The sequence below is a fragment of the Strix aluco genome, chromosome 2 (genome assembly GCF_031877795.1).
Source record: "Strix aluco isolate bStrAlu1 chromosome 2, bStrAlu1.hap1, whole genome shotgun sequence".
NCBI classification, from domain to species: Eukaryota; Metazoa; Chordata; class Aves; order Strigiformes; family Strigidae; genus Strix; species Strix aluco.
Window position 1 is genome coordinate 107032637 of NC_133932.1, and position 26981 is coordinate 107059617.

Sequence of the window (26981 nt, forward strand, 5' to 3'; positions counted from 1 at the left end):
AACTTCTAGTCTTACCTGTGTACTAACGTATCTAAGATTAAGTCTACTCTTAGTACAAGTCCTTGTGAACGAATTCAGGGATCATGCAAAAGGGACAGCATGACAGCAAGTTTTTTGTGGGCCATTTGGGTAAGAATCTGGTAGATGAGACTGCTCTCACGTGGAGTTGAGGGGGCTGTGCAGAGAAGAAGGGGGGGTGCAAGGCAGAACACGGCAGAGAGGAAGAGCCAGCCATGGTGTGAAAAGCCTTGAAACAGTGTAAACGGATTTCAACTTCTAGCTAAGAAAGCAAGCTGAAGAAATGTCTGTCACAGAAACAAGTTTTGCTTGTCTCCTCCCTCCCCCTGCCCCAAGAAATGAGAATGATATACATAGACAGAGATAGATAGATAGATAGAGATATATATAGACATAAAACTGGGAAGAGTGGTTGAGGGAAAAGTAAGACACACCATATCAAAATGTCATGCAGTTAACGAGAAACGAGGAGTAGAAGAAACAATTAAAAAATACCGTGACACCATATGGAACTTTCCACGTTCAGTTGCATTTAAAAGAAACTTTAAAAACAACTACCTTCTCCTCACCTCAAAATAGTGTCCTTTGTTGGAAGACAATATCATTATTTAAAACCCCCACAGTTTTACGTGTTTGAATCCACAGATTTAGCAAGGCATTAGAAACTTATGATCCTGGTGTAAGAGATAGCACATAGGCTGATTTTGAATTGTAGATGGGCAAGCAAAGATACAGCTTGGAACATCGTGGCATTTTAAGAGAGGCATCAGAAAGAGAAAGCAACTCCTAGTCCTGATGGATGCAATAGCCATTTTCCGCTCAGTGTAAACAAGAAATCAATGAGATGCCCCCTTTTTAGTGTGAGCTGAAACAATGGCAAACCTCTGCCCAAGGACACAAACACACAGATCTAAGCAGCGTAGGTCATCTGTTACTAGAGGGGTTTCCAAGGTCCGATAAACGATGGGGCAGGGGACTGAAGGAAGTGAAGTACATGAGAGAGAAAGGGCAGAAATGTGAGAGAGGATGAAAAAGTCATTCAGATATAAACTGAGATGCACCTACTTGCCTGAGAAAAAACGAGGCTGTGGTTTTGAGAGATGTGATGGGCTGATTTAATACTTGTATCTATGCAGATATAAGTATATCCTTCCTGTTCTCGGCCTTGCAAACCCACTGTTCACACTGGTGCTGGTCCTTGTATCTCTCTGACCTGACAAAACTCACCAACCCAGCAGAAAACTAATCCAGAAAAACTTAGATAATGCACATGTCACACATGTAGCACATGCACTGGGTGGGATTGCTGGTGGAAGAAGGGGAGTATGAAGAGTGAGATAAGGGGGAAGATGAAGGGCAAGAGGAGGAAGATGAGGCAAGATTCCTTTCAGAGGAATGGAGCCATCTGATCTGCTCAGCTGCCTGCGAAACCACAGCCTGAAAGCAAGCACAGAGAAGCAAAGCACAGTCTGGAAGTAAGCCGAGAGGTTCTCCTGGTGCTTTTATTCTTACTCTGTTCTCTAACAGAAAGAACACCAAATATCCTAAATTCTTGCTAATCAAAAGGTCAGAAATAGCAACATTATAAGGGTGCTGCTCTAATCCAGCTGTGGTAAGCCACCATGATTTGTAAACATGATTCAAGAAGCAGACAGAGTATATTTGATCTGGAAAGATAAGAGTGTATGCTGCCTGGGGAAAGACATATACTTTGACATAGATAATAAAATGCCATGCCTTAGCCTTGACTGTCTTTTGCATACCCATCTTTCTGTGAGGAATATCTGAAGATGTCATTAAGGAGAACAAAGCAAAACAAAACTCTGAACTGCAGCCTTTGCATACTAAATATTGTCCTGAATACATAATGCACCTGCACAGATTCCCACTGAAATGGGAGCAGAGGTGTCACCCAGTGCTCTTCTCATTCTGGGAGAGGGACAATAAAGTCCCACTTACAAAAGAAAAAAAAAAAAATCCATGGCAGTAGCCTGGGAAACTGTAGCTTATGATAGCCTTATTAAAGTACTTCATGGTTTTCATGTAGAATGCTCTAGTAGTTCTTCTGAAAGTTCCTACTAAAGTAAAACCTCCAGGATCATACCAAATATGGTCAGAAAGTGCCTAGAGAAATCTCTGTATTCTGTCTTCCTTGGCACCCATGACTTTTCATACTTCAGTGAAATATCTGCGAGTGATTCAGTTAACCTCTGTAGAATTTTAAGGTAGACTGAATTCTTGGAATACCTGAGGCAATTTGCAGTCTTGGGTGCAAGCTGTACCATCAGCTGTTTTATCTTGAGATCACGTAAAATTATCATGGTTTGCTTTGTGGATTTTTTATCTTTATCAGAAAAAAAGATCCTTAAATTATCCATAGATCTTTAGGTGAAAATACTTTAGGATGGTAGCATGAACCAGGTTAAGTGAGCTTCTCTGTCAGCCATTTTATGTTGACAATTTTAAAGGACACAGATGACCAGGCACGTAGCATAAGGACAATTTGGTCGTGGTGCCATCTAACGCTCTAGGGAGAAAGACCTGATTTTGCCAAAGTCAGCAGCAGAGCACCCGCTGAGCTCAAGGACTACATTTTACTTGCGAGGTGTCTTACCAAGAACCACAGAAACATTACTCTGCCAAGCTCTTGCCAGGAAATCAACTCTACTCAGGTGAGTCACCAGAATTAAATCCTTCTCAGAGCAGACTACGACCGTATCCACAACATGACTGCGTGCATTGCACAGTTTTACTGAAGAGCACCCTACTCGGGATGGTGTGTTGGGTTCGCTGGGTTTCTTACACCCGCTGCCTTGGGGAGGAAGGGGAAAGCCACACCTCCACTTTCCCCGTACTCCTCATATCCTTCCCAAGGGGTTTAACAACCGGTGGACTTCATGCTGCCTATATCGCATTTCGGGGATTTTCTTCCCGATTGCAACACCCATAAATTTTCTTTTAATAAAAATCGAATTAAAATGGCAACCCGAGAAATGCAGACCCTGCACCGGGTGAACCCAACCGCCCGTGCCACCCCTGGCCCCCCAAGGGAGGCGGCACCCCCATGCGAGGCTGCGGCGCAGCGGCAGGGCCAGCAGCGGGCCAGGGCGACGGGCCCCCGCCGCGGGGCTCCCCGCCGAGGCCGCGCGGGGGGCACCAGCCCGCTGCAGGCGACGCCGCCCGGGGGCGCAGCCAGGCCCCGGCAGAGAGGTGAGCGCCGCGGGGCGAGCAGCCCTCGGGCGCCGAGAGCAGGCGCGGGAGGCACCGGCCCGACCCCGCGGCCCCTCAGCACGCCGGGATGGGCGGGCGCAAGGCGAGGCCCCGTCGCCCCCACCTCCCCCGCGCCCGGCCAGGCGCCGCCTCCTCCTCTCCCCGCCCCGCCGCAGGCTGCGTCCCGCCTCTCCTCCTCCTCCTCCTCCTCCTCCGCCGCCTGACAAGGGGACGGGGGCGGCAGTCGCGGAGAGGCGGCAGCGGGGGGGCGAGAAGGCAGGAGGCAGTCCTCGAAGCTCCGCCGGTCCGGGCGCCTTCTCGTCCTCCTTCTCCTGCGTGCGGAGCGTTGAGGAGCCGCCATGGTGAAGGTGTCGTTCAACTCCGCGTTGGCACAGAAGGAGGCGGCCAAGAAGGAGGAGGAGAACAGCCAGGTGCTGATCCTGCCGCCGGACGCCAAGGTGAGGGCGGCGGGGGACCGAGCCTGGCGCCGGCCCGGCTGCGCGGCGGCCGCTCCGCTCCGCTCGGCGGCGAGGTGCTGCCGAGGGCAGGGAAACGCGCTGGGGACGGTTTTCTTCTTTATATGCTCATCCCCCCGCGGCGATAACCGCGGGCGGGCCGGCAGGGAAAGCTGCGCAGCGGTGTGCCCCGCCGCCCCTCTCGGCTCACGCTTCTAAAATGGCTGACAGGAGAACGAGCTTTAAAGATCCGCTTCTCCCTAGTTTGGGGATTTTTGTGGTGGTTTTGGGTTTGGGGTTTTTTTTTAAATTTTTTTTTTTTTTTTTAGCCCGACAGCACTTGGACCGCGTCCAACTCTCCTTTTAAAGGCGCTTTTCGTCTCCTTTGCGGCGTCCCGCGCGGACCCGCCAGTCGCGGCGAGCTGAGGGGCCGGCGCGGCGCGGTCAGGCGGGGGCGCGGGGACGGGCCGAGCCCGGCTGCCCGCCCGGTCCCGCAGCCCGTCCCCGGCCGCTACCGCGGGGGGGAGGTCGGGGCGTCCCTTGGAGGCCTTTGGGCCGGTCGCGGAAGTTGGTTTGCGTGGAGAAGGCGGGTCGCGCCTGGGCTTCACGCCGCGTTTAATCCCCTGCGGCCGCACGGGTGAGTCCGGCTTGCTGCCGGCCAGCCCGCAAACCTGCAAACGCTTCAGGGCAGGGAGCGCTCGGCGAGGGGCAAGGCGGAGGTTTGGCCGTGCTTGTGCCGCAGCGGGTTTGCAGAGCCTGGCGGTCGTGTGTTACAGCGAACTTCGCCGTGAAACTTGGCCTGGTTTAAATAAAGGAACAAAGAGCTGCCTCCCCCCGCCTCAAAACAGCCCCCAAACTGCAGTCGCTGTCGCCTTCCCTCCGCGTCCCCAAACAGCAACTCTTTGTTGACAAACCAACAACGGCTTTTAAAGTTTTTGAAGTGCAAAACTGCCCAGAATATAAGGGGTTTTGGTTGCAATTTCTGTGCTCTCGTAATCAAAACCCGTTTTTAATTAGGAGTAGCGTAGTTTGATCTAAGCTCTTTGAAAAGAGAATGAAAACTTGAAAAATGGCCCGCTGCGCATAAACGGCGTGCCTCGGTGTTTTCATTTGCTTTGACAATTTTTTGTGCATCAGACCTCTGAATGACCAGACTGGATCTGCAAGAGAGATGGATGGTGTTTATTAATTTCCTAAATATTTGTCATGAACTTCTGCATGGGAAGACAGTATCTGTTAGAATTTTTAGCATGAAGTTGTGCCCTGATGTAGGTTTTGCTGTAATTTTAATGGGACCAAGTTCTTCACCTGCCGAATCCGCTGCTGTTGCAAAGCCAGGAGGGACTGCAAGATGTTTTCTGGTGACATCTTCCTGGTATAGCAAGGGGTTAAATTTCACACTTCTACTGAACATACTGCACTTACAAAACTCCAGCCAAAGTATTTAAGTCGTTGGAACAGTGTGCCACAACAAATAAGACGGCATCATTGCTCAAATTGCCTGCAATTATGGGAAATCCGTTAGGTGATCTGTGTGCCTGGTTGTTTCTAGCCAGAGTGCCGTTCTCTAGCGGGTAATGGATTCCCGGAGCCCAGCTTGAGCCGTGGAGCTCTTTCCTGACCCCCGGTTTGATCGGTTTGACACCAAGCACTTAAGCAAGACACAAACTACTAGTTCCAGTTCATAGTACCTTGGAATTCAGATCTGCCCTGGATGATGTTTGTTTCCAGATAGCCTACCAATTTGGACTTGTCGTTCCTACTGCTGAACAAACAAAATACATCTGGCTAATTGTACGCTGGGGAGCAAATCCTCCAGACCCTGTCCAGATACTGACAGAAGCATGTTATTTGACTATGATTTCCGTAATGCAGAGCTGTAAATTCTTGCAGCTGAGAGTAAGACAGAGAATCTGCCTTAACTTTTCCCAGGTCTTAGTACTGCTTTGCTTGCCTAGAAATGAGACTTGCAAACATTTATTAACCAGGTCAAAAGGTAGTCTGGTCTCACAGTAACTACATGTAAGTTCTTGTAATGTTACCAGGGAATGAACGCGCCTGAACAAGGCTTAAAACAGTCCTAAAATAGCATGCTAGGGTGGATGGTCTGTACAGATGAAAAATTCCAAAAGCAAACGAGCGCTCTTAAGGGACATTGAGCCTTTGACGTTCTCCTTGACACATTTCCATCTTTTCTTAGCAGAACCGCAGACCTGCACCTACCAGTGTGCAAAATTCTCTTGAAAAAGCTTTGTCTGAGCTTGTGTGTTTTAGAGCATAAATAAAAGCAGATCTGGGTACAGTAGCATAATCTGTAGTTCAGTAGAAAAGTGTGCAATCCATGCAGGATTAACAATACTGAAACAAATTATGTCATGTAGCTGTAGAGGTGTTTGGATCTTCCAGTCTGGGAGTTCTTTCTCAGATCTCAGACAAACAAGGGAACCTGATACCTTTGAGGTAAGTGCAAGATACACTCTTTGAACTTTGCCTTCTCTAATAGAAATGCATTAAAATGAATCTTTTTACCGCCTTCACAAGGAAGTTCTACTGCCTGTGCAGTTCTTTGGAGGGCAGGGGAAAAATAAACCACATCTGACAAACGTATTATTTGTATCACTTCATTGCTGGAAAACCCTTAGCTTCAAGTGAGATTTGAAAGCAATGTGAGAATGTATATAGAAAAGTGAATTCTGGTAGACTGAAAAAAGGTCACGTCTCCAAAACAGCATATGTAGGATGTTTGTTTTCCCCTTTCTGGTATCTTTACAGACATTGTTTCTCTAGGATAATAAATAGATCTGGATCACAAGTGTGAACATGAAATATATTACAACATTTTATGAGGCTTTCTTTTATGAAGAAAGTCCTGGGAGGCGTTCTGGCTTTGAAGTAAATGGAAACACTTAAAACTGGAAGGAGATCAGCAGAGTTGCACATTCAGAATTTTATTATCAAGAACTTCCAAAGATTTGAGCAAGAGATAGTAGTAAACTAGTTGATATTAATGAATAAAGCCAAATACTCTGAAAGGTCCAGAAAATAAGGATTCGTGAAATGAGCTTTTGGGCTAGTTTTTTGATGGTCTCATTCTGCTGCTTTTCCCAGCACAGTGTCGTGGAGACTGATACTCTTGTCTGCCATCGCTGGATTACTCTCAAGTAGATAATCTTCCCAGGGCTTATTAAAAAGCATTTGCGGCCAAAATATGCTGCTGATGGGGCATAGAAATACTCTGATCTCACCAAAATTTTCCCAGTAACTTCTGATGCAGACACTAATAGGAAATTAGTTGGGGAAGGGAGGAGAGGAAGATGCAAGAAGAGTAGGGGATGTAGCTTGGGAAGAACAGCTTAAAAAAAAGGTTTTGCAGAAGTCAGTGGTCTTATGCATTGGAGTATGCTACTTAAAAAAGAGTTTAAAAATCGAGTGCTAATCCTGTCTCTGCGTAAATCACCTGTCAGTGTTATTGTGTGTTGTGAAAGTGGCTCTGTACTTACTGTAGGCAACCATTACAACTCTGCTACTGCTGTTGGGATGATTTCTATGCCATAATTCTTGGCCAAAATACAGAATACACTTAGTGAAGGCTCTCAGGCCGTATTTGATTTTCCACTTTGCTCATTGTCAGTACAATAGGGTATTTTATGACCCAGTTTCCCAACAAACAAACAATGTGTGGTATTTTAACATTTCTCCCTACAATAGATATTTGCAGAGCCAGAGATGGTTCTGAGCATAGTTGAAGTCTTCAGACATTTTGCAGATTCTGTTCAATAAAGTCCTCCCCAAAGATCTTTGGGCCCTCAGTAAGTCTCAGGCAGTTACTTACTTCCACCAGAGTAGGTGGCAACCTCTTCTGTTTCTTTTTTTTTTGTTTGTTTTTGTTTTTGCCCAGAGGTGCTCAACTCAGCACATCTTTACCAAATACAGCTTTGTGTGTGGAAGCTGTGGATTCACACACACATACCATAGCTGACCTTTGGATAGCTGGATCTGCAGAGAGATTTCAATGTGAAAGTGTAAATGTTAAGAATTTTAAAAGCAGCAGCTTTCTGCATTTATTCCTTATGAGAACATTATTACTCCACACTCTAAAATATTTTTTTTTTCAGGTTAGCGTAGTCTTTTCTAAAGCATACTTAAATTGACACTTTTAACACAGAGTAAGAGAGTCCACCTGGGAAATACTGTTGAGCAACTAACGAGCACTATTTTTCCATGTAGAAAACCCCTTAGATTTCATGTAATTGGTTAGCTGTTTCTGAAATAAAGGTGTTAGCTTTACAGTTGTTATACTCTGTGTGTGTGTATATATATATATAAATACTATATAACATGTATTTATATACTATATATGTTAGTATACACACTAAGAAATAGTTGCTTATTGTTTTGCTGTCAGGAAGGCAGGTTTTCCTACTATATGGGACATGTCTGCAGATGGATGTTTTGGGGGATGTTTTGTTTGGGTTTTGTTTCTCTTTTTCTTGGAGGAGCTTCCTTATTCCCTTCATAGCCTTCCTCCAGCAAATTTTCTATAGGCCTTTCACCAGTTACTGTTGGGGAAAGAACAGTCTTTGTATTTTCCTGTATTTTCTGTGATGCAACTAGGTCATTAAACCACCCAGCTTCTGCTGTCTGTGAGAGTATTTTGGATTAAGGCATGATTATTTAAAAGAGGACCAGAAGTAAAAAAAATCCTAGCAAACTGAATTCTCTCCTCCTTCTCCTCCCTGTCTTTCTGAAGATTGTAATGAAAAGCCACCAAACCTCAGATGAAAATGCTTCAGTTTCAAGCACAAAGGGTACTTAGGATTCTCTTACTTACTTGGCTTTATGGGTACCTGCAAGCGTAAATTCAGGGAAATTGAGTTTATGTAAACAAAATCTGTGGCACAAGGAACTCTTCCTAAGAAGAGAAGCCTTGTGGCTGATGTCATCCCCTACATCCTTTTACGTGGTGAATCTGTGCTACTGGTTAAGTAGTGCAGCTTCCTGAAAATAAGATCACTCTTGTCTTGAGACACTTGGCTCCTAAAGCTTATTCCATGGAGGTTGCCAGCAATGGAAAAAACAATACTAAAAAACCAAGATCTTGAAAAGTTTGTGGTGCTCCTCTGAAAATCTCTTGCTATTTTGAAGTGAGTTTAGGAATTTGGAATTAGAAGTTCGGAAGTTCAGAAAGTGATCTGGAAGAGGTTGTGTTATCCCCATCCCCTCAGTGATGGAAATGTACCTGTGGGACAGGGGAGTTCCGTCAGTGGTCCATATCTCACTTCCTTTTCTGTTTCTCATCACTTCCTGACCTGAATAACAAATACAAAGCATTGATTGGAAATAAAACCATTTCCCAGAAGAATGATACTCAGTATTTCAAACAGGATGTACTTTACCAGACCTTTGTGATAACTGCTTCATCAGTTGTTTGTATCATTTACATTTTTGGCTGACTGAGCAAGAGCTAATGTCTGTATATTACAGCTTATATGAATTCAGTGCTGGGATGAGCATAGACAAAGTCCAAATACTTTATACAGTTCTAAATAGTTTCTCTTTTCACGTTAACAATTTATACTTGGCTGAGGCCCCTTGCCCTAAAAATGTATTTGGAGAACTTTTTTCTTTGCTTAGCATTGTCATGTGGAAAAGCCTGTAATTAGATGAAGCTTTATGTAGTGCAGTATATGGAAAAATATTGTTACAGTTAACGCCAGAAATACTTCTCTTATGTTCACTCCTGTCTTATTGTGCTGTAATACTCTCTTCTTTCTGATAAGCTTCAAGAAACTAGTTTGGATATTAACATTGCGTAGTGGTATGAAGAGTACCACTTAAACAGAGGCTGTTGGAACTAAAAGTTCTGTTCAGTGGGAAAAACTAAAGTTAAATTAGTTCATTTCTGAAGATGTGGATCAAGCTGAAATGCTGAACTTTCCTGTAAAAACAAACATTTAAAAGAAACTGTTCTTGGAATCAATAATATTTTCAAGGGAAATGGTTTAGACTCCTTCCATTATAATGAATATTTAATCCAACATATGAATGTCTATTTCAGTAGAAGTTTCATTTCAAACTATAATGTGTATATGTGGGGTTTTTTTCCTGTTAAGTATTTTAATGAATGTTTACACTTGCAAATGTAATCTAACAGTTGTATTTTTATAGACTCAAATAAATAAAATTTCTTTGTTACTTGTGTGTTTTTTTCCATTATTTTCTTATCAGCAATTTAATAAGTTTTGATGATAATGGTAATTTGAGGGTGGGTTTTAAGAAGGGTAGGCATACTTGACCCCAGTAATGTTTTCGGTGAACTCTTCTGCAGTTCTGACTTTCAAGTATTTGTCAGCATTATACATATATTCTACCCAGTAGCCATTAGCTGCAGGCACCAGATAGGTTACATACAAAGAAAATAGTTCTCTCTATGACTCTCGGGAAATATCTTCAAAAGGAAATAGTGCATTTTTAAGTCCTAGTAATTTTAAATGTTCTTTATTCTGTGCTTCTGAAAACACTGTGACGTGTTTAAAACATAAGAACTACAGCTGGGATAAGTAATGGTGTGTTCTGTTAGCTATTGCATGGATTCCTTCCCACCCCCCCATTTATTCTATGATTGACAAAGTTTAGTGTTATCAGTTTTTAGTCTCCTGATCCATATGAATAATACAGCATTCATTTTCTTACTATTGATGTACTGCTTTTTATCCTCAGTGGAAATTACTTTGAATCTACAGAAGAAGAGCATGCTAATTTATAAAACTCAGATATCTGTCCTAATTTTACAGATGTGGTAAACCAAAGGAATGAGATAATTAATAAGATTGAGCTCTGCAATGAAGTCAGAAATGGTTTTGCAGCAGACATCACGTGGCCTAGGTTTTGGACCACAACGGACATATAGAGAGACTCCAGCTCCCATTTGAGTGATCCATGCAGCATTTAAAAGCAGGGATCCTTTGTGCAACAGTCTTGCAAAATTTACCACGAAAAAAGGGCAAAGTAATATTTGTCCAACAGTTATTATAGAGGTCGTGGAAAAAAGAAGTTGATATTTTGTTTGCCCTTTCCAAATAGTGTCTGTGTGTGTGTATGGAAATATTTTTATAAAGTTTATATATTATTAAGTATACAATATATATTTTTTAATATATATGTATATATACACACGTAAAAATAAAACCCACAGGCATTTTAAGAGAGGAGTTCCTTGAATGCAAATCCTTGGATAATTTGTGGTTGTCTTCCTCCTAGGGTTCAGCAAACTCCTGCTTTTGATCGTGGCTTTCTGCTGTTTTGAGAGTAGAATGAGATGGTGGAATGACTGTGGAAAAAGAGTGTACTGGGGTGATCAGAACTGGGAGGGGGCACTGATCTTTGGGGTGGATCATACATGGTTGCTGAATCAAGAAGGTCTAGTTAGTTACTTTTTTTAAAAGATACAGTGTACACAGGAAACCCTTGCATTTACACATTTGAAAATGCAGTACCCTTTCCAGGGTGGGAGGCTGAACATGGCTTTTTGAAGCTGCCACAAAGTGCAGTGAGTTGTCTTGTCTAGGATTTGCAGTTTTGGGGAAGTTTTCTTGCTGCTTGGTGAGGTGTGTGAACGCTGGCCAGCATTTGCTTCTGCAGGGTGTGATGCGGCCAGGTGCTGGGTGCTGGAGTGTGTGCTCCACTTCAGGCTTTGAGTAGTCTAATTGCAGTGAAGCCCTTCAGATTGTTAGAACAGTTTCTTCTGGAAAGAGGGCGTAATTAAATGTAAGCCTTTCAAGGTCAACTCTTCTGTGCTGATACTGGTAAGTGCTACAGTGAAACGCTATTCCATATTTGCATGTAGAATGGTTTCCACTCTGAGAACTCTGCTTGCAGTACAGGTACTACACATCTTAAATCACTAATAGATGTATTAGCAGGGTGTGGTTTTTTTGAGGACAGGACTGCTATTCAGAGAGACCCCAACAGGCCACAGTAACGGGCTGAACAAAAACCTCATGAGTTCCAGAAATAACAAATGCAGAGTCCTGTACCTGGAGCAGACTCGCCTGTCCATCAGGACAGGCTGGGGACCACCTGGCTGGGAAGCTGATCTGCTTGAGAAAGACTCAGGGCTCCTGGTGGACAGTCAGGTGGGCAAGAGTCACTGCCATTGCTGAAGGCCGAGAACTTTCTGATCTAAAAAAAGACATTGACAAACCAGTGCAAGTCCATCAGGGGCCACCATGATGGTTGGGGGCTGGAGCATGTGCCCTGTGAGGAGTGGCTGAGGGAGTGGAGCTTGTTCAGCCTGGAGATGAGGTGGCTGCAGGGGATTTCACAGCAGCCTCCTGGCATCTGGGGAGGTGTCTGAAAAGGCAGTGGCCATAAATTGAAAAAGGAGAGCTTCTAGCTGGGTATAAGCAAAATATTTTTCAATATGAGGAGAACTGAATGCTGAGCAGGTTACCCAGAGAAGCTTTGAAGTGTCAGTCCTTGGAGGTTTTGAAAACTTGACTGGACAAGAGCTCTGAGCAACCTGGACAGGCTTCAGAGTCCACCCTCTGTTTGAGCAAGAGGCTGGACTAGAGACCTCCCAAGTGGATTCTGTGATGCTGGATTAAACTTCTGAGAGAAACTGAGACACAGTGTTTGTAACTTGTTTGAGATGACATACCATCTGTGGCTGAACCTGGGAATAGAGTTATTAAATTCTGAGGCTCAGTGGTGCATGTGTGCATGCTAATGAGATCTCTTGGGTGAAAGAGCCATCACCGCTTGGGAAAATAGCCTTGAGAGAAATCTAGGTTAAATCCACATAGTGTTCCATCATACTGATGTCTGAGATTCAGGCAGTTGTAGCAAAAAAGCAGAGAAATTTCAGACATAAGAAGTGAGCAGGATAAGGAAGAGACAGGAACTGGAACAGTCAAGGTCAAAAAGATAATTCAGTATTGATCCATTTTAAGTGGAATAGGAATCCTTTAAGTTCCTGTTTTCAAACATTGATCTAATTCAGGATAAAGTCGAGAGAGATACTGCATTTGAAGTTACAGAGATTTATTTAGTGTAGTTTTTACAAGTATGGTAGAATGCAAGTCAACTGTGAGTCAATGAATGCAGGTGGGGGAAAGGGTTTATTTGGCAGTGTGTAAAAATGAAGCATTTTTCAAAATTTGACAGTTTAATGAAATGCCATGTTTGACACGCTGTAACCATAAAGGGTGTAGTGATTTTGTTTTCTGAAAGCAAAATATATTCTGAAAAATGTCCCATATAACCTCTTAGGTTTGAGGTTTCGTGTTTTAAAAAAAAATAAACGTCCCACAGGCATCTCTTGCCAGATATCTGTGCAACCTTTCATCTGCATGTTTTGGTCTATGACTTGCAAACTGTTTCACCAGAACACTTTTCTTAAAATACTTGAGAAAAATAGGTGTGGAATGCAGAACAAATTTCCATTGTTCAGATTTATGAAAATGTATGCGTAAATTCATCAACATTTATACATATAAAAAAGCTGGCTTTCACCTGCTGTTCACTAGCCAAGCTTATGAAGATGTTTTGTATTCAGTATAGTACAGTGGCAGTTGTGGATCTCTGGCTGTCAGTGAGACAAGAACTTTTGAACTCAGCATCCACACATTTTCAAAGTGTTGTAGATTTTGTTGAAGTTTCATGTTGTGGGCAAGGCGTGGGGGGGAGAAGTCAGAAGAATCATAAAGCCCCAAAGCAAAGGAAATAAAGGATGTGTGGAGCTTTATTACTTGTCCATCATAGACTCAGCACTCCTGGATTCTTAATATTTTTTTTAATGATTCATTAATTCTCTCCATGCATAGTGTTAGTGTTAAAACCTGTAGATGTGTATCACAGAGTGGTTGAGGTTGGAAGGGACCTCTGGAGGTCATCTGGGCCAACCGCCCTGCTCAAGGAGGGACACTTAGAGAGTCCTTTGCCCATGTCCAGATGGCTTTTGAGTATCCCCGAGCATAGAGACTCACAGCCTCTCTGGGCAACCTGTGTCAGTGCTCAGTCACCCTCACAGTAAAAGTATTTCCTGATGTTCAGAAGCAATATAAGATGGTATTAAGATCCTCTTGTGCGAATTGTTGTACAGAAAAAGAAAGGAGACCAGTCCTTGACCCCGAGTATTTACAGTGAAAATGCAGGACAAGAGGCACAGGAGGGCTGGTTGGTGGGGTATAGAGCACTTCTGTGGCCGTAGCCCACCTCCTTTTCCCGAGAGTGTGGCACACATGCAGTGAATGGTTTATCTTGTAGCAGTAATGAAGGGAGGAAATGGAAATAAAGTGTGCCCAGTACTCTGCATGTGGCAGAGACCGGAAAACTCTGCTTTGGGATGGGGAAAGATACGGTGGGTATAGACACAGTGACTTGCGGAAACACGACTCCACAACCTATAAGGTTATACAGTAGGTATTTTTATTCAGCGCTGAGACGCACGGGGGATCGCTCCACCACAAACGTGCGCACTTCTCATGGCACCTTGTCTTGACTTTATGCTACAAAGCATCCCATATTCATAATACACCTATACATATGCATGACCTATTCCCACTTTGTATTATAATGAGCCTGAAAGTCTTTTTCATATGTTCCGCCCCGTTCTCCTCCTAGTTGCGTCTGCGCATTGTGTCCCGGTGGTCATGGGCTGGGGTCGCAGAGATGAGGTAGCTCCTCTTCCTCACTGTTGAACTTTTTACCTCCCTTCCTTGCGCAGTCTCTGTAGCCTCCTGGACTCAGGCCGGACCATAGGGTTGGTTTTGACCAGTTTTTAGGGCTGTCTTCCTATTCCATCAGGAAGCGTTCCCTCACAGCTTCTATTAATCAAGGTTTCCATATTGTTCTGCTCTCTGGCCCATCGACTATGATCTATTATCCTATTCAATCTTAGTTATCTTTTAACTAATGGGCCTCTAGCCCCTAGCCTGATCTCTAAGTCTTCCATCTTTATCTCTAAACTAAGTTATACCTTCATTTCTTGAGTGCCCAATTTCTATATCCTATTTTAATTTCCTAGCTCCTCATCTCAACAGGATAAAAAGGAAATTATAGGAAGGCTTGGAACCATTGGGCTTGGTGGTGAGAGAAGCGAGTTGGGGGATCTTGGAACTGGACAAAGAAAAGTGGAACAATTTGGGGAACACAGTTTGAAGAAAACAGAGTAAAATATAGTGTGTGGTTAGTTCTACAATAACTTTAGACAGCCTGGGATGAGGATACAACTAAAAGGTGTACATGTGAATCACCTGAAGAAAATCGTTGCCTGGTCTACAAAGACAGAACTTTCAGACTGTTTAAATAAGTGAGGTTGGGTTGTTTGGTTTTTTTTTTTCCACTTTCTAGTCCGTGTAAGACCAAAGCTAACAATAAAAATAATCACTCTTAACAATACTGCTCCCAAATCTAATCAAAACAGCAGACTAAATAGTTACAGGCTTCTTCCTCTTTACCAGTCCTCTTCCATTGTTCATTGCTATCAAGTATTGTAATCTCTTATCTCAGAAATTGAAGGCAGCATTTAGGTAAATCAGGATTACTCACATCAGTTAAGAGTTGCAGGATTACTCTTTCAAAACCAGCTTCTTTTATTGTCCTTTTATTATCACGTAGCTGTAGCTGTGGGTAAACTGCTGATTCACATCCTTTACATTCACTTTACAGTTGTAATTTTCCTTGACTTCCTGCAGAGAAATTGAACTCTTTATGTTCCACCATGTTTCTCTCTAGTTTTATTTCCTGCTCCCCTTTTCTTGCCTGTTTTCTTATTGTTTTTGTTCTCCCTTCACCTCCATCTTTCCCAATACATGCAACTTCCTTCCTATCCACCAGCACTGATTCCCTTTTTAAGATGATCTTGAGCTGGCTGCTTATATTAATGTTTTTATTTCATGGTGGTTATGACGTTTGAACCATTAAATGAGTCATTTGACAGACACCTCATTTTTTTAATAAAACGCCCCCATTATTTGGTGAGGTAGCGTTCAACTAACATAAAAATGACCTTCAACTTTGAACTTTGGAAATCTCTTGGTATGTCATTTCTTCTCACTGCTGGATTTCCTAGTGCTGTACAACAGATTTTGTGTTTACAATATTATTTTATAGAACATATACCGATATTGGAAATACAGGAAGAGATTAATAAGTACCAACTGCCAAGTAGATAATCATAATTAATTAATCTCCTTGGTTATCCAAGCTACGCGACTACAGCAAGCAACACCAGAACTAAGATCTGGTTTTCATGCTATTCTTTAGGCAGAGAGCCTTTGGCCAGATGGACAAGTCCCTGTCCATCTTGACAGAAGAGGAACTGGCAGTGCTGCCACAGAAGGGTTACAGTGTTCAGATTATCAACTGCACATAAACAACCGTAGCTTGTTTTGAGGCTTCGTTGCCTGAGTAGAAAGAACACGTCACTCCTTGTGATAAGCGAGAGATCTCTGAAGCATCTATTGTATATAGAGTCTGTTTTTCCAACTAGCAAGTTAAAAGATCATTGTACTTAAAATTTAAATTTATTAGGAAGCATAAAATTGCTGCTTGAGAGGCAGATCAGTATGATGGCCTTCCAGATTCACAGCATCTGCCAAGTGAGGAGTCTTGCAAAAGCCTGCCTTAATTTCCCATCTGCAACAAGTAATAAATAGAATACCAGGCTTGAAGCAGTCTTCAGGCAGGAATACCATGGGAGGAATGCAGAGCTCTTTCTAAATTAAGTTCATTTTAAATTGACTGTCTTTTGGGAGGATTTTCTACAGATGTCAGATTTACAAGTCAGCAGGCAAGCCTGACCAACAGAATTCAGTTTATACAAGCGTTGGTTGGTATTTTATTTCAAGACTTTTTAGCCTCCCTCATTAAAAACCACTTTTAGGGAGTCATCATTAACTTCTCTTCTCCCCATTCCACTAATTAAAGCTGCAGTTGGTCAGTATTTGCCTTTAGGAAGCTCTGTCTGCCCCGCTGCATTCTGTCCATCCATGTGAGCTAACTGGCACGCAAAGGACTTTGGAAGAAAACTGCTCTGAACAGCTTCCAGACAGTTCTACCCACAGTAACTGTAAGCTTTTATATGTGTGTGTGTATACATATATATACACACACATATATATTAGATGTTATTCTCAGATGCATAATTATGGGCGGTTTGTGTATTATGCTACAGACAGTTTTAGTAATATTTGTAATACTCAGTAACACTCTGCATCTGGTTTGTCTGTGGATCAAAGACTGCATGTTGGTCCTGAAAGACGTTTTCCCCTCCTAAAATTATTTTTATTGCTGTTGTATCTATTTTTAAATTTAGACCATTATCTTTTGCATAGGTGCACGATAGTTGTACAATATTCTGCACTCTGCACAGCATATCCATCATGTCTGGTTTAGGTGGATTCTTACCTAATTGATTTATATGAAAATTTTTTTTAATCATATATTTGATATGTCCTTAATTTCTGGAAAGGAACAAGGTCTGATAATCTTCTCACCCGTTTTAATATGAGCTAGACATATGCCTTGTAAGTTTTTAGACTGCCTTACTTTTATAATGTTAAAGCAATTATATTCCACTATGTACAAAAAGCCACAAGGGTAAAATCTAAGTAATTACCAAGTCTAATTATACACATTTGTGGCTCAGTATTGGAGCTTCTTAGAAGAATTTTGTGATGTTACCCCAAACATGAATTTGGTCCTTCTGAAATTCAGCATTTATTTAAAGAAAAAAGTAGCATTAACATTGAACTGAAACGATCAAGAGAATATATGGCCTGTAGCCGTTAATAACTGCTAATATTTGCAGGTGTAGGGGGTATCTGCTCCGGAACAGTTAATGCTAATTGTCATAAATATGTTCTTGTGAATATCTTTCTGTAGTTGAGAGGTGCTTCGGTAGACAGTTTGTGGTATCATTTGTCCACCTCCCAAGTGTTTCATGGTTTCAATCATAAGACAGACTGCAGCTTTACATTAGCTGCTGTGGTTACTAATGAAGGGAGCTTTATTTAAAAATGCAGTCATCTTGTAACCTCTTTGTGAGAGAAGACAGATTTGAATCTTACCAATCTCAAATAATAGAGAATTTAGTACTTCTCGTTTTCTATCTACAGGAAAATTGTTCCTGCAGAGCTTGAAGCTGTTCAGGTTGGGAAGTTCTGAACCATTTAATTTTAACATTGTAGGATTTAGCGTACAAGTGGCAGAGAGATGCTTCTGTTTCATGTCTTGTCCATGGGAAATAGGCTAATCAGATGTTTTCCAATTAGAACAATCAGCTCATCAAGAGAAACAAGCCAATATTGGGCTTGCATCCAGTTCCTCCTAAGGCATTTTGCATCAAAGAAGATTAGTTCTGTGGCATCATCTTAAGTTTGGGGATTCACCAGGGACTTGGAAGTACACAGGGCAGGGATGAAACAGAAGCGGGGAAAGAAAAGGACTGGAACAGCAATGATTAATTATTAGTGCTCACAAAAGTAGAGACACATATTTTTAGAGGTCAATCTTCACCTCAAGTGCATGATGCTTTCTTTTGTCAGATACCCCTGCCAGTGAAAAGCTGACCTAGAGAAAAATTAGCCAGTGAGGCTGCAATCTCATGTTGTGCTCTGGCTTCAGAAGCCGGCGCTGCTATCTGGGAACAAAGTGCAGTCCTAACTATGTGGGGAGAGGTGCTAATTCAGCACTGGCCCTCTTAGTGGGGATCCTCTTTCACTTAATGTTTTTTCTTTCAGAATATGAGTCACCTGGAAGGAGAATGAGCATCTGTCTGGCTTTCTCCTCTTGCAGTTCAGAGGGTCAGATTTATATAGTGAGGGATGAATTATTCTTTTGGGTCAATTCAGCCTAAACTAAGCTGTCATGGCAACAGTACAGAAGTTTAGCCAGCTTAGCCACAGGACAGCTACTAATACGAGTATAATTTAGCTTCAGCAGATTATTTATAATATTTTAATTTAGGGTGGTTTTAAACTGCTTGATGATGTACTTAGTTTTCTAATTTGGAAGAGGAAATCAATTCTGTGTTCTCCTTCAACAGCATAAAATGTTTTCTGTGTTACCTAATGCTTGTGGTTCCTCTGTACTGAGATGCAGTACTTTCATGCACTCTCCTAAGCAAGAGGCTAAACTGGGCTTGAACTCTTGCTCTAAATTTGGTGTGTTGTTTTAAGTAGTCTGTGGACAAATCAATGCAATAGGCAGCTACAAATACAAAATAACTTAACGTGCCACCATTAGGGATGCCTTCAGAAATAATAATGATAAAATTTAGCTGCTGGTAGAGGATAAGAGTTGTATTAAACCTATTGTTTACATCTGTCATCTCATATATCAAGCAAAATTATTTATGGTGGAATATTGATAAACTTGTCTTTCAGGTTCCTCCTAGCATGGTAAAAGTGTACAAGTTATTTCCTTTTTCTGATTATTTTTGTCGCCTATGCAAAATGAATTTAACATTAATCCCCATCTCCAGGTAGGTGTTCACACCGTGTATGCCTTCTGCACCATTTCCCAGGTGCATATTTTGTTAGTCTTTATGAATTTACAAAAGCATGTAAAAATGGAAGAGGTAGTTAGTCCACTAATGGATATTCTGCTTGGAGTTAAAAAAGGGGAGGGGGGGCAGGGATAAAAGCAGCACTGGGAAAGAATAAAGATACTCTTTATATTCTTCGCTAAGGAATATTTTGGTAGAGCAAGTTTGCTATCAGTTTTTGTGCATTAACTTGCAACAGTTTAAATGACAGTATTTTAAAGTTTTAATCAGATGTCCTTTATGCTTTGAAATGTCTAGGGAAATAGTTACCTTATGTTGCCCTGTATCATTAAAATAAAAATCCTTGTTTTACCTCGTTTAGATTTATAATTGAGATGATTTATAGAAGAATCCACAGTGAATCTTAACCTGACCTGAAAGTTAATTAGATTACCATGGGTATTATGTCCTATTCTCAGTCTTTGCAAACAGCCAGGTTAAAAACCATGCAGCTAGTAATCCTGTAATTCGTTACACTGAATTCCTTAATTAGTAATGTAAAAACTTTCAAAAGTTGTTATTTGTCTTTTCATTCTGCTTTTTCAGTCCACAGCAATAGTCTTCTAGCCACTCTCGCTTTGCCTTGTAATGCATCCCAAAAAAGCTGGTTGGAAGGGTCTTCTGGAAGTCGTCTGGTCCAGCCTCCCTTTAGAAACAGCATGGTTGCCAAAGCAAGATCAGCCATGGCTTTGTCTAGTTGAGTCTTGAAAACCTCCATGGTTTGGAAATGGAGATTTCACAATCTGATTTACTGTGGTAGTTTGCAAGGTAACATAAAACACAATCTGTGACACACCTTCAGTTTGACTCTAAATATTTCTGGAACAGATTTTGGCAGCCGTTGCCTGGCAAAGAAGCTGCATTGCCACTTCTCTATGAAAGATAATTGCAGTGTACTGTAAAGGTGGGTTTCACATCACCTAATTTTAGCTACATATGAATTAGGTACCTAGTTTGTTAACCAAGGAATTTCCCTCTATAATCAGTGAAAAGAAGTCCCTCCAAAAGACTACTTTTCTATGTGAGGGGTGGTTGGGATGAGTCATTCTCAGGAAGTGCCTCTTTCTCGCCACCATTTACAGGGAGGGTCCCCTTTCCATTTGGTCAGACTTGCTTAGATAGCTTTGGCCAGATGAGAGGAATTCCTTCCCAACTGAACCAAGGCAGTGTGAGGACTACACCCACAACTTTGTTCAAGTGGGAAATCATCCTAATTAGCAAATACTGCAGAAAAAACACATGAGGCAGAACATAGACTGACAGTCAATAGATACCTATGCCTTCTCAAGTGCTTCCCTCATGTTCTTCCTCCACTTTCTGGTTTGGGGTTTTTTGTTTATTTGGCTGTAATGATTTTGCCCTGGTCATCATTCGACCCTATTTTTTTTTTTTTTTTTGGTTGCAAAGGGGTAATGAATTGCTTTATATTTATTTGAATTCTGATATCTTCCCAGGATTATGTCTTGGAAGAGGCTGACTCAAAGATGGGGTATTTTTTCTTATTTTTCTTTTTTTTTTGGATGAGTTATGCAAACAATGGGGGGAGGCAAGAGCATTGTAATGTGGCTGAGAGAGGAAAGATTTTGCAAGCAGCAGTTTATTGCTTAGGATGCCTGTGGGGACTGCGTGGTTATGCAAACTAGTGCCCCAAAGGGGAGACATCCTGTAATTCTTTTAGCATAACAGGAACAGCAGACAGGCATGGCCAATGCTGTCTTAGAGCAGAAAGCTTCCTTAACAGCAACTTGGAAAGCATGTTTTTTTGATTCCCACTCTTATTATTCTGGCAGCAAAGAGGTGGTAAAGTCTATTTCATCCTGATAGAACAACACAGGAAAGGATATATTTTGCTCTTCTTACTAACTTTGATCTTTTGTTGGTTCTTCAGGTTCACTTAAATTGCATATACCAAGATAAAAAAGAATCTGACCTTTCTGAATTGACTTTTTTTTTGCTCTGCTGTTGTTGTATGGAGGTTGCCTGAGAACGGATATTTTTCTGTCTGCAATCTGTAAAAAGGCTCACTGTGTGTTATGAGGTATCTCCGGAGATTTTGTTGTATTTTTCTCTTCCTTAAGTCTGCCAATTTAGTCAGTGACAATGGCATTAAAAGCGACTGTTAGTACACGTTTTCCTAAGCCTCAACTTAAATAGAGCTGTTTTAAACTTTACCAAATAGACTATGTTTCCAAACAATTGTAATAAAGTGCGTATGGCCTTTTCTGGTGGATGCAGTGTTTGTACTTGCTGGGCCTGAAGTATCTGCTGTCCTACATGTCTTGGGAACAGTGTGTTGAAGGTCTCTCTCTGATGCATTGCAGGACCCTGAGGATGCTGTGCCTGTTGGGCAGAGGAGGGCCTGGTGCTGGTGCATGTGCTTCGGATTGGCCTTTATGCTGGCTGGTGTGATCCTGGGTGGTGCCTATCTGTACAAATATTTTGCATTCCAGGTAAGTCAAATACATTTTGTTATGGGAGGGTGGCGTTTTTCTCTGTTATGCCTTATTTTTAGAAGAGGGAAGAGGAGCAACAGACTAAAGCCAGTAGCCTTGCTACTCCCATTTTTATCTAAGACTTTAGCTTTTCTAAATGCAAAGTGTATCACCTGCTCTGAAGTTACCTGTTGGCAGAGAAGGGCAGGAATGAAGCTGGTAAATAAAAGAGCAACACTTTTGAAAACTTTAGGTTGCAGAGAAAGGATTACATCTAAATAGGGCGTGGGTTTAGGAACCCCAGTGGTGTCCCAGATTTTCATGTGCTTTCTCTCCTGTTTTGCAGTGCCAAATACTGGAGGTGGATTAACCCCTTGAAAGCCTCCATGTTTGACCCCAGATTTCCTAGATGTATACAGTACTGCTAATGCGCAGGAAAGGGACTGCTTGTCAAAGCAGTGCAGTGACTTTCCTCCTTCCTGGCCTCCAGAGGGATAAGAAATACAGGCCCTGCAGGGGACTTGGGAGAAGCACAGTCAACATGGTTAAACATGCTCTGTCAAGTCTAATCCACGCTGACAAGATTAGACCTCTGACAAAATGTATTTTCAGTCTTTAACAAATGGCACCACTGCAAGAGGAGCCCTGCAAGAGGAGCCCTGAGAAGACAGTGGTGCCAGAAAGTGGAGCATTTACCTGAAACATGGGAGATCTGAGTTAAATATTGTCTTCCTTAGGGGGAAATTGTCACAGGGTAGCGCTGGATGTGCTGCGCTGATGCCCAAATGGTGCACACCTTCCCTCCTTCAGAAACTGCTGGGGTTGCAAGATTCACGGGGTCAGAAAGGGAGAATATAAGCAAAACATGAATCCCTCTAGCCCACTGGTTGGCGCACATAATTATAAGGTAGAAATTCTGTGTTCTTGTCTCTGCTGTCAGGATTTTGATTTTTTTCCCCATTTTAGTAGCTGCTAACACAGAAGGCAAACTAATTAAACATGAGAAATTCTATCTGAACTTGCAGTTTATAGCCTCTTTGGCTATCACTTTAACTTAATGTACAGGGGAGCAGTAGTGTTGCAAACAATGCTTAAACAGCATAGTATATCTTGGTGGATTAACAAGCTCAGAGTAGCTGAAGGCCTGCTGTATTACTAACGCATGTTTTGTCTGCACTTAGCACCGCAGTCCTCCACCTTTTGCATGCCAGCTAGCTGAAATTGAAAGTGCTGTTTAGTTCAGACCTGTGGTACTTGTTTATGAGTCAGATCTGGGTTGGAGGAAACATTGAGGAATTGAGCTAACATTGTACTGAAGACATGTTTTCAATGTAAAACTTTAAATTGATGGCATGTGCATATGCAGAAGTTGTATGTTTCCAAAACTGTCTGGCCTATAGATTTGGTACATGACTTCCTCTGACTCAGGACTTTATTTTACACTTCACTTAGGTAACCTGCCATGTGTACTGTGACAGAAGGACACAAATCGTTGTTTTAAATTCTTTTTATTACCTTTTTGTCTTTTAAAACTGTTCAAAACAAACAAAATTTTTAGAAACCGACTTTAAAAACTTCTGAAGCCTTGCAAAACTAAGCAACTTCACAGAATAATTAAAGTTCTAAGGAAACTCTTGAAGTCATCTGGTCCAACCCCCACTGCTGCAAGCAGGACCAAATTCAGAGTTAGTCTTGCTTTTCAAAGGTGATTTGGATGATCAGTTTCAATGTCTTAAATTTAATTATTGACTGGTTAAATCATGATTTAATAATAATACGCATGTATATAGGCATAGGAGCTTCATTGTCTTTCTAAAATTAAGATGCAGTGTGCCATAGATAATGGCTGCAAAACAGAAGAACTGGATTTTAAGAACCTGCTTTTGAGTTCCTGTTTTGCTTGAATTCAAGGGAAGGACCCCCTCTGGCTTCAGTACAATCAAGGTTTTACCCATGCTCCTGTTGTAGATAGCAACTGGCTCCTACTTTGGTGTATGAATTAAATTACAGGGAAACATTTCATCTAGTCTGACAGGTTTTTCTTCTCCACAGTGCTTTGAGAATATTGGTTTTAAACTTCTAACAAGGCTACTGATGTTTTTGTTGCTGGGTTGTTTACTATTTTTAGCAGGGTGGTGTGTATTTCTGTGGAATAAAGTATATTGAAGATGGCTTAAGTTTACCTGAGCCTGGGGCCGAGGCTCAGAGTGCTCGCTACCACACGATTGAGCAAAATATTCAGATCCTGGAGGAGGAAGATGTTGAGTTTATCAGTGTGCCAGTCCCTGAGTTTGCTGATAGCGATCCTGCTGATATCGTCCATGATTTCCACCGGGTAAGAAATATTTCTGAAGAAGCTGAAAGCATTTAAAACTTGAAAAATGTTCCCCCTCAGTCATCCCGATAAATGTACTCGCTAATTATTGTGGTGGGGGAAAGTGGAGGGTGGAGGAGGCAGCAGAAAGAAACATTTTGATCAGCAGGCTGCAAGCAATAATTAGCTGGGCATACAAAGTACAGCATTATACAATCATCACGAGGTAGTTTGTAAACCACCATTTGCAAATATGGTTCTGTTTTTAGAAAACGAAAAATCTTAGAGCTATTTCCTTTCCTTAGTATGAGGAAGTAAAGAAAATATATTCTTGGCTGTTTTCTAAGTCCACTGAGCCAGAATTTGACCAACTTCTGTGGTGCCGAGGGAAGTTTAGAAAGGACTGTCATAGCTTTGACCTCACCTTGCAGGGGCTCATTGCGTCTGACATCACTAGGTATGTTCAAGCACCCCCAGAGGTTGATGTCATAGCATAGCTCAAAAACCCCAAAGCAGCCGCAGAAAGGGAAGGAAGCGACCAGCTGCGTGACCATGGAAGAGAGCTTGATTTCCAGATGCTGTAGGAAGCCTAGCAGAAGCTAAATTTTCCTTGTGCACCACAGGCTATTCCTGAAGGTACTGAACCAGGGTATGAAGGCACTTTTGACTGTTTTTTTTTTTGTAGAAACAACTTTGATTGATAAGACTCACGGTAATAAATTTTTGCTAAGGCAGTTGACAGGCTTAAAGCTCTTGATACGAACGACAGCTCTAAAACAATTAGAAGCCCTTCTTTTCTGTATCAGCCTGATGGAAGCTGACTGATAGTGATGAAATGTTCTACAGCTGGCTTTCAGGAAGCTAAATTTCTGCGAACGTTTGAAGACTTCTCCAAACAGCTTTTTTAAGCAAGGCTGAAAAAGAAGAATAGGGAAGCATCCCACTTTTTTTAATGCAAACTTCAGTGTTTAAAGTTTTCCAGGCAAAATGAGTGCTCTCTCTATCAAATATTCATAACCAGATTTGGAGGAAAGCATTGCTTGCTTGAGTTATGTCATTTAAAAATATTCCTGAATATATTTAGGGAGCTTCTGTTAAGAGTTAGAGCAAAGCCTCTAAAGAGGGAAAACCAGGAAAAAAAAAAAAAAAGCAGTATGTAAGAAGTGAATAGGAACAATATCCTATTAAAAATTTACTTTTTGATTTGATAGGTTAAAGGCTTTGCTCTAAAGGTCGGTGCAAGGATCATTTGCCATAGGCACAGCACTTACTCCCATGTAATGAGATTAGTTGCACTGATGCTTGTTGTCCTGGTACTATTTTGACTGTTGGGCTCTTGGTCCTCAGTGTTTATGTCTGCAGCCTTAGAGCTTTCAGCAGTTTGAGATAATGTCTTCTTTAGCAAGAACAGATGCGGTAGAACACAGCTCAGTGAACAGAGCCATAGGATTCATCAGGATAATTCCCTGGGCTTTTATATCTCTGTTTTTGTCAAATAATGGTACATATTGCAGTTCAGGTACTATAAAGATAGTAATTCAGCTATGAATAATCATTAACACTTCAAGTCAGTAGTATTTTTGAAAATAAAAGGATTTTTGCTGCATTATCTGTAACAGTATTTTTTTCCTTCTGTATTTTGTTGTTACCATCAGAATTTCCTCTTTACACTATAACAAAATATAAAAGCATGGAGATTACAGCAAGGTTTTTGCCCTGTTGTTTCAAAATGCAGGCACTAGGAATAAATTAATACTGTACTTGATTCTGTAACAGCTCAGATACACCTTTGTAATTTCATTCTTGTCATACATCTGAGCTACTTATCACCTGCTGCCTTGCACAAATCCCTGTCATAGATTTAAACTTTCATCAAGACTGCCTTTTATTTCTACATTTACCTACCCTCAAATTGGAGTTTGTTGGACAGACTTCATAGTGAACAAAACAATAATTTGAAGAACAACACAAGGCAATAGCAGTTTAGCAAAGTCTTTATGTGAATATTCTGATGTTTTTGTTATTTTGATTAAAATAAATATTTCCTCAACAGAGACTCACTGCCTATCTTGACCTTAGCCTGGATAAGTGCTATGTGATTCCTCTGAACACTTCAGTTGTTATGCCGCCAAAAAATTTCCTGGAGCTGCTCATCAACATCAAGGTACGGTTAAATAGTAGGTAATTTGTTCTTAAGACAGGGAAGAAAGAGAATTTTTTTTTTTCCAGAACTATGACATTCACGTAAGGTGCATGTGTTAGAAAGTTAACTGATCACTAGAGAACTTTGCAAAGAGAGAAAAAAATCTAAAACAGTCATAGTTAATTAACTACAATCATGAAGGAATTATTTTTCAGAGGAGGACAGACAAACCTGATCTCATTCTTCGTTGCTACAAATTTGATTGACAAAATTGTGAAGATGTGGTGTACCTAGACTCTTTGGTAGCAGTCTGTGTGGTTTTTAATTTGTAATCCATCGTGACTAAAGTTTCCATAAAGCATGTATGCGCTGGACTAAGACTGGTCAGCTGAGAGGCTTAAAGTAGATACACTGGGAAATGCTTTTAACGTGGGCATTGTTTAAAGCATAGGGCCCTAGGGTTGGCCCCTGCTTTGAACTGATCCGGTGGCTTGAGGATGATGTATACGAGGTGTGTTGGATCCACTGTGCATGCTCAGGGAAATTAGATGTGGCACTAGGTGTGATGGACTAGCACTGGATGCAAGTTCACAAGGCAGCCTTAAGATGGATATTCCTGTTTCCAGAGACGTTTTGTATGAGTGATCAGGATTTGGCCTCTATGATTAGCAAAGCCCATTTAAGCGAGAGGGGTTTTAATATAGCCAGATGCCTGGTTCTGCGAGCACCAGACCTTCAGAACAAGATTCGCTGTCCTTAAAAACAAGGACTGTGGACAGGGCTGAGATACCACAATCACTCAGCAACCCAACATGAGTTTTCAGTATGATGTTGTAGGAGCTCCTAATCGCTTCCCAGC

General features: G+C 41.7%; 1 protein-coding gene across 2 annotated transcripts in view; it reads left to right on the forward strand.

Moving 5' to 3' along the window:
• Window positions 1-3404: 3404 nt before the first annotated feature.
• The window catches only part of ITM2B (integral membrane protein 2B), a 28602-nt gene continuing 5025 nt past the window's right edge, over window positions 3405-26981 (forward strand). The window contains exons 1-4 of one of the 2 annotated variants that reach the window (XM_074815682.1): window positions 3405-3686; window positions 21555-21683; window positions 23794-24000; window positions 26033-26143. In XM_074815682.1, coding sequence (XP_074671783.1) covers window positions 3588-3686; window positions 21555-21683; window positions 23794-24000; window positions 26033-26143 — 546 coding nt within the window. In that variant the 5' untranslated portion in view covers window positions 3405-3587. The remainder of the gene's footprint in view (window positions 3687-21554; window positions 21684-23793; window positions 24001-26032; window positions 26144-26981) is intronic. The other variant, XM_074815683.1, reaches the window with a different exon arrangement.